Source organism: Hydra vulgaris, chromosome 03, assembly GCF_038396675.1.
Source record: "Hydra vulgaris chromosome 03, alternate assembly HydraT2T_AEP".
Taxonomy (NCBI): Eukaryota; Metazoa; Cnidaria; class Hydrozoa; order Anthoathecata; family Hydridae; genus Hydra; species Hydra vulgaris.
In genome coordinates, this window is record NC_088922.1 from 33,195,804 (window position 1) to 33,209,855 (window position 14,052).

Below are 14,052 nucleotides of genomic sequence, written 5' to 3' on the forward strand. Positions count from 1 at the left end.
TTTGGGTGACACATAACACATGTGTTACACATAACACGTGTGTTACACATAACACATGTGTTACTCATAACACATGTGTTACACATAACACATCTGTTACACATAACACATGTGCTACACATAACACATGGTTATGTTATTTAAAATCACAAAAATTTTCATTCTTTTTTTTTTAAACTACTTTATTGCATAAAAAAATTTTGTACACTTTAAAATTTTACATTTTAAAATTTTCTACATTTTAAAATTTTGAATTTATTTTGCAATGAAAAAATTATTTTATTTTTAACCTTTCACATCAAAAAGAGAATAAGTCTTAATTTAACTTTGCATAATTTTTTTTTTAACTCATTTATGAATAACACTATGTGTTAGTTATAAAGTATTTTACTAGTAATTTATTTAGTTTTGTTCTGTTAATTTTTTCATAAAGTGCAAATATTTTTTAGCCTGTAATTGAATTGGACCAGCTAACAATTGACATTTACAATGCAAGGTTGTTACAAATTACTTATCTGCATCTTCAAGTAAATAATTATTTTAAACTTTCTTTTTATCAGATTTTAATTTAAATGAACCAAAGCTGACAATATATAACTATCAGCTTTTTAAATAAAACCTAATACAGAAGTATTAGTAAGTTTATTTTCATCTCCCTAAGGAACAAGAAAAGGGTGGGGGTGGGAGAAAAATCTTTGACAGTGTCTTTAATAAAGGTAAGTTTAACATTCCATCTCTAATTCATGGGTCTGATCTTATTACCTCTCCCAAGGATAAGGCAGAACTCTTTGCAAAAAACTTTTCTTCTAATTTGACACTTGAATATTTTGACCATACTCTTCCTGCCATTCCAGTTAAATAGATTAACCCATTGTTAGACATTGACATCACCCTGCTATCGATTGCTAAAGTCATGTCTTAAACTCTTCTACGGTTTGTGGTCCAGACAAACAAAAACAGAAACAAAATTGAATTTTGTTTTCCTGTTTGCTGGTAAATGGCATCTGTGGTTCTAATTTTTAATAATTTTGGAGAACATTGTGACCCCTCCTAATATTCTCTGATCAGACTTTCCACTATTATTAGCAAGGTCTTTGAGTCTTTGATTAACAAATTTCTAATATCTTGAGTCAAATAACATACTCTCAAACAATCAATATAGTTTTCAATCTTCTAGTTCTACGGCTGACTTGCTAACTGCTTTAAATGAAAGATTCTATTGTTCATTAGATAGAGGTGGCGAGAAAAAGGACTATTGCTCTTGACATATCTAAAACTTTCAATAAAGTTTTGGATGTTGGTCTTCTCAATAAGCTTGCTTCATAAGGTGTATCTGGGAAATTTTTTCTAACTGCTTTATTAAAGTCATCCTCATAGGCCAGTATTCTTCTTTGTTTCCAGTCTCTTCTGAGGTACCTCAAGGTCTTTTACCTTTTTTGATTCTTATATATGTTAATGATCTTCCTGACAACCTTACATCTAAAGTGGCTTTATTTGCTGTCAACTCAACTTTATACTCCTATCTTGACAAAAAGTTTTCTCTTTTTGACTGCTTAAAACAGGCAACCAATCTTCAATCTAATCTCACTTCTGTAACAGATGTTACAAAAGCCACTTGAGTTTTGTTAGAGTTAAAATTCACAAGCCACTGCAAGCCCCAGCTTACAGTGGCTTGTGAATTTTAACTCTGGTGGTTGCTTGCAGTCTTGTGATTAAATTAGAATAGAAAAACAAAAAAATAGCAATAATAGTTTATAATTATTTAATGGCTGTATAAAGGCTAACTTAAACTGTTCTTAAGCCAAGTTTACAAATGCATTTTGAATGATTTTATTGGTTTTTTCCAACCTAAAATACATAAATAAAGTATTGTTAATTTTCTGAAATATGAAGTATATAAAAATTTGACTAATGTCTTTGTTTTTAAATATTTGTTTTGATGATTGATGGTGTTGAAATCTTTTTTTTTAAATTATTATACAGTTTAAATTTTCATTTCAATTATAAGGGTGTACTGGGTGCTAACTCTTTATCTGCTTTGTTTTTTAACGCTACTGTTTTCTCAGTTGTTTTCGTTTTTCGACTAGAGAGTAAAGACCGGTAGAGACCTCTAGTTAAGTTGTATAAGTTATGTGAAATAAAATGTCAAAAATAATGTTTCTTTTAAAAAAGAAGCAATACCCCCATTCTTAATTTTTATATTAAGTGGTAAATAAAATTGAACAAAGTCTAAATTTTGCTGGAACTAAAATTAATTATTAAAAGTTTGAACATGGGTGCCTCATAATAAATGGTGATCAATTTGCATTATTTGTAATTATCGAATTACAATTTAATACTGTTAAGGTACTGTTAAAAGTGTTTTTATTTGAAACAAAATAAATTTAAACAAATTTTAAAAATATTTATTTTGGTTTTTTATCATTATTAACTTTTTTTAGTTTTCTTATTTATTTTTTTCTTATTATTTTTTATAGAAACTTTATTGTTTTTGTCATTATTATTTATTATTTTTATTAATGCTGTTTGTATTATTACTATTATTATTATAGTTATTATAAATATTATAATAGCTATTATACTTTTGGCTCAGTTGTTCAATGCTTTAAAATTTTTTTGTATTATCCCCAACTTCAACATTACATTTTAAACTTATGGGGAGTCGACTTTCTCTTCAAAGTTTTTATTTATTTATATGAGTAATCTTATAAACGTTGTTTGCGTTTGACATTATGATATTTTCCAGACATGTTTGTGGTGTTAAAAATACACTATCAAGTGTGTCTTGATCCACTTGTTGGAAAGCTGTTTCTACTGCACTAATAAAATCATCAATATTTTTAGTGGCTATGTTATGTTGCAATGGTTGTATTCAATTAAAAAACCCAAGATCCAAAACATTTATGTCTACACTATTCAGAGGTTGAGATTTTAATTGCGACTCCAATCTTCTTTTACAAGTTCTTCTTGTAAAGCAAAATCTTTATTTGTTAAATGAGGCTTGGCATTGTTTTGCTCTATGTAAACAGTGATTTTTCACTTTTTGGAAATTTTTCACATATAGCTGGTAAAAAAAATTTTTAATCATATTTCGAATTTCATCTTTGCTGATCTTTTTCATAACTTTTGTTAACTGAGTTCCCTTAAACGATTTTGAAAATTGCTCACGGCATATTTTCTTTGAAAGTAAATGACCAGATTCCAATTTCAGAATCCATTGAAATAATTTTTTTCAGATGAATCCCTTTTTGATCTTGCCACCGCTGCCATAAACATTAGTGATAAACCTTTTACATTGTCAGTGAGGTTCTGACTCATCTAAAGAAACATAAAATGTTTTTGATGTTTCTGTGTTATAAAACCATTTTTCATCAATATGAACAATATCCATCATTTCAGAAAAAAACCCATTAGGTTGAACTATTGTAAACAAAACTGAGCTCTTCCGATTTTTTTCGTGAGTTAAACTTGGTTTAACAAAAAATGAAACACACTTAAACACATCCCCTTTCTTTGAAATTCTATGCAAAGTCTTTGTTGGTACATTTACTGCATTAATAAGCTTCTTAGTGTTCTTCTTTGATTTGAAGGAATATTTTTAATTTTTCTCAATTGTTGAGATTAAAAATAAAAATATGCCTTCAAAGGTTATGTTTTTTTTGTCAACAAGGTCCATACTTTCTGGATTTTAAGTTGAAATCTTCATTTTCATTTTTTATAGATTGTTGTGCTTGCTTCCACAAATAAGATATTGTCCTACGATGCACTTTAAAGTTTGCTGCTGCTTTATTTATAGCTCCATGATTGAGTTATCATTGTAATGCATTAATAAAAATTGAAGAATACTCTCATGCTGATTTTTATTGAGTTCCTTATGTGTTCCATTATCATCTTTTTTAGTAAAAATGGGTTTAAAAACCATTGAAAATGAACACAAAAGGGATTATTTTCTGCCTATTTTAGCTGATCTTAACAATAAGCACGAGTTTATTGTCAAAGACTTGACATATTTGAGAGATCACACTCAGTGTTCCTTCTGAGTGTGGGCGTGTGCACGCGCACAAATTTTAAACAGTCCACATAAAAAATATTCACACTGAAGACGAAATGTGACAAGTTAAGTGGAACAAAAAAAAGAGTACATTGTAACAATAAAATAAAAATAAAAATTTTCTTAATATTGTACTTTAAGAAACAATCAAAACAGTACATATTTAGCAAATCTTGAAAAAATTTAAAAGTATAGAATAAATTTTTAATAATCGGACCAAAATTATCCAAATGTGACAATTAGTGTCGAACGGAGGGAGTTAAATTTATATGTTTTCAAATAAAAATTAAATGTTTTCTAGATATTGTAGTTATTATTCATAAACTATTTCTATATATTCTAGATATTGTTTTATATTTTTATGTATTTATGTGTTTGTATGTATATATGTGTGTGAATCTATAAAATGTATATTTGGTTTAGGCTCAAAGAGCTTTTGAAAAGCAGGAGGAGAAAGTCAAGGTAAAAATGTTTTTTATCAAATGTCGCTTATTTTATATATTCATAAAGTTCATTTTAAAATTTTTTTATTTACTTTTTAGGAGCAAATTTTTACAATTTGGGCTGCCAATCGAAAATTAGAAAAAAAAGTTGAAGAGCTTAATCTTTTTTTGGAAACTCAGAAATTATTGCTCTCTGTTGAACAGCTGCTAAACTCGCAGGTTTTACTATTGAATTTAAAGTTAGTTTTAATATTAGCCAAATTAGCAGTTTCTACATTGTAAGTTGGTAATTTTCATTTGTAATCTTGTTTGTATTTTTCTTTCAGATTTCAGGATTAAAACCTTTATCTTCAAAATTATCGAAATTAAATAAATTGGCTTCTAAATTCTCAGAGATTTTGGAAAAAAATTCACACATTTTACCAATCAGTGGAATTAGCAAAATAAAAGATGGTATTTCGTTAATTTTTTTTTTTTTTAATATTTATCAGGATAAAACGATTTAATATACACACACACACACACACACACACACACACACACACACACACACACACACACACACACACACACACACACACACACACACACACACACATGTATATATAATTTTAATACAAAGTTTATTGAAGATTTTAACTCCCATGTATTTTATAGATCATATCCAAGTTTGACCTTTTAAATTCTAATTTATAAAGTTTATGAAAATAATTTTTTAATTTAAAAAATTTAGTAAAAAATTTTTAAATAATTAAAAGTTTTTTAAAAAAATTTTCAGATGAATTGGTCAAAGCTGTTGATGAAAGTAAAATTTATTTAGAAGAATTGTATCATATGACTAAAGTAGAACAACCTCAGGTGCATTTTATTTTTTGATTTTTGTTGCTGTAATTTTTTTCTATAAAACATTTTTTTACAAATGTTTATTGTAAATAAAATATATTTTAAAATATTCAAAAATACTTGTTTTAGATTGAAAAACTCAGCAAAACAATATGTGCGCTCAAAAACACTTTAGATTCGGAAATCATTGAGCAACATAAGTAATTTATTTTTATAATTTTTTTAGTAATTTCAATATCGATGTTTTTATTTTCATATTGTTCTTCTTTTTTCGATGTTTTTATTTTCATTTCTTTTTTCGATGTTTTTATTTTCATTTCTTTTTTCGATGTTTTTATTTTCATTTCTTTTTTCGATGTTTTTATTTTCATTTCTTTTTTCGATGTTTTTATTTTGTTCTTTATAATTTTTAGATCTGCTGCTTTGCTTTCTGATTGTGTATCTCTTTTAAATCACGAACGCTCTTTACAAGTGCAGCTTATTCAATGTTGAAGTTTATATGTTTAAACATGTTTTCCTATCAGTAAAATACTGTTAGCAGAATGTTTACAATATTATACTGACAGTATTTACTGTTTACAGCAAACAGAATGCCTTTTTCAGTAGAATGTTTACTTTCAAAAAGTCTTTTGCTGTCAAAAGAATATAAAAAATCAATGCTATCACACGAGTTTCTTCAAGCTTTTATAGAAATTTTAAGTATTGTTAAAAAACTAGTTTATCCAGCATTTTCTCAGCGTTGCGTGTTATTTTTAGATAACCAAACATTTTTTTTAGCGTTGCGTGTTATTTTTAAATAACCAACTTGTAAAAACGATTGTGCTTCTATATGAAATAATTTTTCTTGAAAGGAAGTAGTGCGTTTCATGTCCGGATTGTTTAACCCTTTCGGTACCCATACGCAAAGCGGATAATAAAGTATGTCGTTGAAATACCAATATCCCGCATAGCGGTAAGTGACTCAAATTTACTAATTTAAAAATAATCTTGTTTATTCTAACTTTAGTATTGATGTGAAGATAACAATAAATATACCTTTGCGACTTTGGTATTGATGTGAAGAAAACAACAATAAATGCAATTTTGTGACTTTAGTATTGATGTGAAGAAGATAACAATAAATGTATCTTTGTGACTTAGTATTGATAAGGATGATAATTTGTTAAATTTAGAGATTTAGAGAGAAAGTAACACAACATTTTCTATTTAAGTAAAAATCAACCAAATGTTAGTTTAGTATATTGAGAATTCAAGCGAAAACAATCTTAACAAATTGTAAGCTATTGTTTCTACTTCTTTTGTGTGTCCAGTACAAAGAATCTACATGCGATATGCATTGTACGCAAAGCCTTCTAGAGCACCTATGGCGCTCTCGAAGGCTTTGCGTACAATTACCGGGTCAAAAGTGGAAAACAGTGCGTTTATTTCAAACCAATTTATATTACAAAATTTAAAGTTTTGTGAGTGCAGCAACTACTTTTAATACAGTACGTTGTATTTCTGCTTTACTGTAAACTCACGATTGAGAAACGGTTCGTTAATCAAAACTGACATGAATCAAAACATTATTAGTTTAAAAACTAAAAAACAAAAAAAACAATCAACAAAATCTTCAAGAAAGGGTAATAAGGCGCTTAAAGATGAATTTTTAAAGCTTTTCTGGCCGTCCAAATATTGATGACATTGTTGTAGCTAATCTTTTTAGGTAATTCTTCTTCAATCAAAATAATTAAGTATCAGTGACGCAATCTTAGCCTTATCGTGGAACGGAGAAAATATTTTACATTTTAAGTTTACTAAATGATTGTTCACCCTCAGGAATAGTGTTGAAAATCCGGAGCATGATGCAAATGTATTGAGAAAGGCGTTAAATCTTCTCAAAGATTTGATTGAGTAGTTGCATTGGATTTCTTTGCTTGAAAATTGTTATTGCGGCCATTTTTAAAACGACAAACTTATTCAATGAGGTTCTCTTTATTCACATCTCGAATGAACACATATTGCTAACGTTCCTGCTCGCCTCAAATCTTGAATCAATCGACTGGATCAGATCTAAATTAACATTAAAAACGTTTAGTTTGCCTGTTATAGAAATGGGCTGTTTTTGATGCCTTATCGTTAAAGCACTTTAGTTTAAGCTTTCTTTTAGTAGCGAGTTGAGTTTCGAATCCTAGCGGTCCAGCCTCTTGGAAAATTTGTGATCAAGAGCCCTAAATCCGTTTAAGATTTTCTTTATTTTAATATCCTTAATAGCAGTAAGCGTTTTGTACCAAATCGTAATTAGCAATACAAATTCAAAAGATGATAATCATTTCTTTAAGTTTCTTGCCTGGCTGAACTTCTCCAGGTTTTCCACAGTATGTTTAAGAGCTTCCAATATTTATCTCGGCTTCTTAGCAAGTGGTTTGATCAAGTCGGTATAAGAGCTCCATCTTGTCATAGAAAGTCTATGCAGTGAAATTCCGTCGCTTCAGTGAGGATCTTCCAGCGGGCAAGACTTGCACTAATAAATACGTACCAAGGTTTGACATTCTCAAAGAATACTTTGATTTAAATGGCTAATTTAACTGCGTGCACACAAGCCCAATTCAGGCTGGAACACATAAGAATCGTTTTTTAATTTACCAGCGATTAGTCTAACCTTTCAGAATTTCATAGAAGAAAAAGTGAACAATAAAGATTATCTGCTTAGTGTGAGATATATTGGGGGTACCATCAACTGTAGTTGTGAAGTAGAATACCATCCTGGATTTTTTCAAAAGCTACACTTCGGATGACACCACCGTATTCTTTGATGAACTCATTTTGAGGCAAGAAAGAGAAGTAAGGGCACTCATTCTGGAGCCCTATTGTTGATAGCGTCTACATTTTCCAACTGGGATGCAATGACGGGATTGTGGCAACCAACAAACTTCACACCAGCCAGAAAGTTTCCATTTTCTTTCCCGTTTACGTGCGTTGTTTTACCTGCAAACATAGTTGTAAACAGCAATTATAATTAGATTATGCAATAATTATATGAATTATTATAATTGATATTGAGAGAACTTTTTAATGAGTTACCTAGAAAAGCTAAATTTTAAAAGCCAAGAAAAGAGTCATATCCAAAACTCCACAAAGAATTGTCCTCCATTTAGCTGTCTCAGAATTTATTCACTTCTGAAGCTCTGAATATATACTGGTGGAGCTGGTAAAACGAATGCATACCTTTTTCCAATCTATGTAGAAGTTTTAGTTTCTATCTTTAATCGATACCTCTTTTGCTCGAAAGGATTTCTGCAAAGCCGTCTAAGCAGCCCAAAACAATAAACTATATCAACATACATAAAAATTGAAAAACTAAAAAACTCTAACCTAAAAAACTTTTTGAATTTTTTTAAGTGTATAAAAAAGAAGTAAAATCCAAAACTTTTTGCTATAAACAATAAAAGGGATAAAGAATCGATTACCGCAGAATTTGCTACTATATTTGAAAAACGATTAAACACTGAAAGGTTAAATCATAGTTCTATTTATCGTCAAATTCCACCTTATGAAAATCCTGATGAAATAGCTATTACCGATGAAAATATAAAAGTCGCTATATCTTGCCTAAAATTAAATAAATGCCGAGATCATTTCAATATATCTGCAGAACATTTAAAATATACCCAGTGTGATGCACTAACGCAATGGATAAGAAAATTTTTTCCCTTATCAATTAATCATGGATGGACCCCTACATCTATGTCAACTTCAACTATTTTACCGCTAGTCAAATCGTATAAAAAATCACTTACCGACCCAAATAACTAGCGAGGTATCAGTATTACTGATACCTCGGTATTCCAATATTTACGAAACTTTTAGAATACCTAACTTTACTCATCAGTCCTGAGATAAAAGAAACACATCCCCTTCAATTTGGTTTCAATAGTAAGAGTTCGACCTTGCATGCCGAATTTGTTATAAGCGAAACAATTAAGCATTACAACAACAATAATTCGCCTATTTATTTATGTTCTTTAGATGCTGAAAAAGCTTTTGACAGCTGCAACTGGGACATTCTCTTTGATAAACTTTACTTTGATAAAAACTTACCTCTCCAAATATATAACACTATATCTTCTTTATACCACAAAAGTAGTGCAACTGTCTCTTACCTAGGTTCCAAATCAGTTTCATTTGCTCTTAAGCAAGGAGTGAGGCAAGGATTCATTCTGTCCCCCTACCTATATAACATATACACCGAAAAGTTAATCGAAACTACAAAAAATGATAACGTTGTGGGTACTTCTATACATGGAAACTTCACAGGTGTTGTTGCTTATTCTGACGACATCATTCTTCTTAGCTCTATTCTATCTGGTCTTGAAAGGCTGATTACAACGTGTAATATTTACAATAACTTAAACGGCATAAAGCTCAATGCTGTCAAAACGGAACTGTTGCTTTCGGTAAAAGGACAATTAACTAATTGCAAGATAACCCTAGATGACCATCAAATAATACCAAATGAAAAACTTAATCATCTAGGCTTTATTTGGGATACACAAAAATCTATTTTTGCCTCACTCAATAGAACAAGTATTAACAATAGGGTATCAAATTTTCAAACAATAGTGCAAACTCTGATTCAATCTGGTATCCGGTTTGCACATCCATCTTCAATTATTCAGTTATATACATCTTTAGCAGTACCGACGCTAACGCATGGTCTGGAACTCTGTGAAAATAGAGAGTCAACAATGCAAAGACTTAATAAACTTTGAAGAAACTTAACTTGCTATACTTAGAGATATTAAAAATATTAAATAAATATTTTTTTATATTAAATATTATATTAAAAATATTAAATAAATATTTTTTTATATTAAATATTAAAAAATGACTTAACTTGCAGTTAAGTCATTTTTTAATATCTCTAAGTATAGCAAAAACTATATAAACTCTCTATTTAAAGTTCGGAAGATATCGACTTACACACAACAAAATAAAATAAACCTATTTATCCGTCTATTAAATAATAAAGTAACTTTTGAAATCATCAATTACCAGCTTAACTATTGTTCATTAAAATATTCATTTTTAGATGATATAAAGGAATTATGTAAGATCCATAAAATAAATATGAAAAACAAAATTCAGGATAAAAAGAAAGTGAAAATTAATATTTCAGAAAATATAATTCCTGAAGATACTTATCAAATTTTAGTACAGGCAATTCAATGTTGGAATGCAAAGCAACAGCGAACAATTTTCAAAAATACTCTTGAAGAAAACATTATCAAGTGATATACTTTATTCTCTCTATATAATATCTTAAACTATTTTTATGTATTTTTACCTTGTAAACACATTTACAGAGGGTGTTTGATAAAATAATAATATATAATATAAATCGAGGCAGAATTTAAAAAGTAATATTTTTAAATAAAAGTAGTTAATCGGTTAGTAATGTGCGATTTATTTTATCGTGGTTTTAAATAAAAATGGTTGATTTCAATTAATATGATATAAGTTATTCGTGAAATTATTCATGCTTATGATAATTGTTTTATTTAATGTTGGATGTTTAAAAAGGATTTATACAGATTATAAATTAAACCGTTTAAAACCAACGTTTGGTTTAACCAAATGTTAGTTTTAATTTTTTTTTCTAATTTTTGTCGCTAACAGAGATAAGTGTTGTGATAGGCCCCAAGCCTAAAATTCCAAATAAAGATCAAGCAAGTTGATTGCATTTGCTCTTAAAGAATTATATATATATATATATATATATATATATATATATATATATATATATATATATATATATATATATATATATATATATATATATATATATATATATATATATACACCAAAACACAGCACCTTTAACAACCTATGCAAACAGTTGCTGACAAAGATGACTGTTGTGATAGGTCCCAAGCTGAAAACTTACCTCGTTACCTTATGTGATGCATTATATTTTTAGCATTTCACCTAAAAACTTACATTTTTCACCCAACAAATTTATATTTGCTTGTTGTTTAATTTTAGTTTTAAATGTTAAACACTTTAAACACATTAAACACAACCATATATATATGGTTGTGCATATATATATATATATATATATATATATATACATATATATATATATATACATATATATATATACATATATATATATATATATACATATATATATAGATATATATCTGCACATATAGATATGTGCATATATATATATATATATATATATATATATATATATATATATATATATATATATATATATGCACATATATATATGTGTGTGTGTGTGTGTGTATTTATATATATATACAAGTTTATTTACACCACTCCATGTAGTATAAGCATAATTATTATGGCAATGAATAAATGAGTAATATAATTGAATTAAAGTATATTTATTTTAAAAAGGTCTTGGTTTGTATAGCATTCCAATACTTCTAGCAATTTTATTGTTTAGGTTGTTAACATGATTTTTCCATGTGAGGTTTTCATCAATGTAAACACCCAAGAAATTAGTAACTTTAACTCTCTTTATTTCAGTATTATCAGTATACAAGGAAGTATTATCAGTATACAAGGAAGTATTATCAGTATTCAAGGAAGGTATATTAGAGGTATATTCAGGTTATCAGTATTATCAGTATACATGGTATATTCAGTATTATCAGTATACAAGGAAGGTATATTCGAAAGTAAGTAGTTTTTTAAAGCTAGGTAAAAGAGGATCCATTTAGTTTTTTCGATATTTATTGGTAGTTTGTATGACTTAAACCAGTTAGAAATTTTAATGAGTTCACTATTAATTTTGTTGAATAATGTTGGTAAGCTATTTTCAGTTAAAAATAGATTTGTGCAATCGGCTAAGATAATTGTTGTCTAATTTGATGCTTTCTAGAGATCATTAATATAAATTAAAAAAAGCAAAGGTCCTATTATGGATCCTTGTGGATCTCCACATGATATATTTAATAAATTTAATGATGAAGTTGAATCTATTTTAACAAATTATTTCCGATTTTTTAAATAGTTTTTTAACAATAATAATACATTCCCTGTGATTCCATAGAGTTGTAGTTTTTTAAAAGGAATTTCGTGATCAATAGTGTCAAAAGCTTTTGATAAGTCTATGAAGATGCCAAGAGTATATTGCGATTTTTCAAATGAATTTGCAGTACTTCTAGTAAGTTTAAGTATTGCATGTTCAGCAAAATTATTATTTTTGAATCCAAATTGATTGTTGTATAATATTTTATTTATAGTTAAATAGTTATATATTCTATTATACAAAATTCTTTCCAAAATTTTTGAAAAAACAGGGAGAACTGAAATTAGGTGATAGTTATTGAGCTTAGTTAGTTCACCTCCTTTAATGATTGGAGTAACTCTAGCTATTTTGAGAGCATTTGGAAATATTGCTTGTTTAATTGCTATTTATGTAATAGTTATAAGTTTTTATTTGTCATTTATGTAATAGTTATAATTGTTGTTATTTATGTAATAGTTATAATTGTTGTTATTTATGTAATAGTTATAATTGTTGTTATTTATGTAATAGTTATAATTGTTGTTATTTATGTAATAGTTATAATTGTTGTTATTTATGTAATAGTTATAATTGTTGTCATTTATGTAATAGTTATAATTGTTGTTATTTATGTAATAGTTATAATTGTTGTCATTTATGTAATAGTTATAATTGTTGTCATTTATGTAATAGTTATAATTGTTGTTATTTATGTAATAGTTATAATTGTTGTCATTTATGTAATAGTTATAATTGTTGTCATTTATGTAATAGTTATAATTGTTGTTATTTATGTAATAGTTATAATTGTTGTTATTTATGTAATAGTTATAATTGTTGTTATTTATGTAATAGTTATAATTGTTGTTATTTATGTAATAGTTATAATTGTTGTTATTTATGTAATAGTTATAATTGTTGTTATTTATGTAATAGTTATAATTGTTGTCATTTATGTAATAGTTATAATTGTTGTTATTTATGTAATAGTTATAATTGTTGTCATTTATGTAATAGTTATAATTGTTGTCATTTATGTAATAGTTATAATTGTTGTTATTTATGTAATAGTTATAATTGTTGTCATTTATGTAATAGTTATAATTGTTGTCATTTATGTAATAGTTATAATTGTTGTTATTTATGTAATAGTTATAATTGTTGTTATTTATGTAATAGTTATAATTGTTGTTATTTATGTAATAGTTATAATTGTTGTTATTTATGTAATAGTTATAATTGTTGTCATTTATGTAATAGTTATAATTGTTGTCATTTATGTAATAGTTATAATTGTTGTCATTTATGTAATAGTTATAATTGTTGTCATTTATGTAATAGTTATAATTGTTGTTATTTATGTAATAGTTATAATTGTTGTTATTTATGTAATAGTTATAATTGTTGTCATTTATGTAATAGTTATAATTGTTGTTATTTATGTAATAGTTATAATTGTTGTCATTTATGTAATAGTTATAATTGTTGTTATTTATGTAATAGTTATAATTGTTGTCATTTATGTAATAGTTATAATTGTTGTCATTTATGTAATAGTTATAATTGTTGTTATTTATGTAATAGTTATAATTGTTGTCATTTATGTAATAGTTATAATTGTTGTCATTTATGTAATAGTTATAATTGTTGTTATTTATGTAATAGTTATAATTGTTGTCATTTATGTA

The 14,052-nt window shown here is 27.0% G+C and overlaps 2 protein-coding genes across 3 annotated transcripts in view; both read left to right on the forward strand.

The window, feature by feature from the left end:
• LOC101240440 (uncharacterized) overlaps window positions 1–6,191 on the forward strand; it is a 30,811-nt gene extending 24,620 nt beyond the window's left edge. For both annotated transcript variants that reach the window (XM_065792958.1, XM_065792959.1), the window contains 7 exons: window positions 450–527; window positions 4,475–4,513; window positions 4,594–4,713; window positions 4,821–4,947; window positions 5,273–5,352; window positions 5,467–5,537; window positions 5,751–6,191. In XM_065792958.1, coding sequence (XP_065649030.1) covers window positions 450–527; window positions 4,475–4,513; window positions 4,594–4,713; window positions 4,821–4,947; window positions 5,273–5,352; window positions 5,467–5,537; window positions 5,751–5,829 — 594 coding nt within the window. In that variant the 3' untranslated portion in view covers window positions 5,830–6,191. The remainder of the gene's footprint in view (window positions 1–449; window positions 528–4,474; window positions 4,514–4,593; window positions 4,714–4,820; window positions 4,948–5,272; window positions 5,353–5,466; window positions 5,538–5,750) is intronic.
• LOC136078625 (uncharacterized) lies at window positions 5,928–10,088 on the forward strand. The gene is made up of 3 exons (XM_065794408.1): window positions 5,928–6,082; window positions 8,769–9,098; window positions 9,209–10,088. Exons 1-3 carry the CDS (start codon window positions 5,928–5,930, stop codon window positions 10,086–10,088), a joined length of 1,365 nt encoding a protein of 454 aa, XP_065650480.1.
• The last annotated feature ends 3,964 nt before the right edge of the window (window positions 10,089–14,052 follow it).

What these genes read in the sequence shown, in the direction of transcription:
- LOC136078625 (XM_065794408.1), top strand. Translation starts at nt 5,928, where the DNA reads ATGCCTTTTTCAGTAGAATGTTTACTTTCAAAAAGTCTTTTGCTGTCA. An exon ending in GCATTTTCTCAGCGTTGCGT is followed by an intron (nt 6,083 to 8,768) that starts GTTATTTTTAGA and finishes AAACAATAAAAG; the next exon opens with GGATAAAGAATCGATTACCG. An exon ending in ATTTTACCGCTAGTCAAATC is followed by an intron (nt 9,099 to 9,208) that starts GTATAAAAAATC and finishes TTTACTCATCAG; the next exon opens with TCCTGAGATAAAAGAAACAC.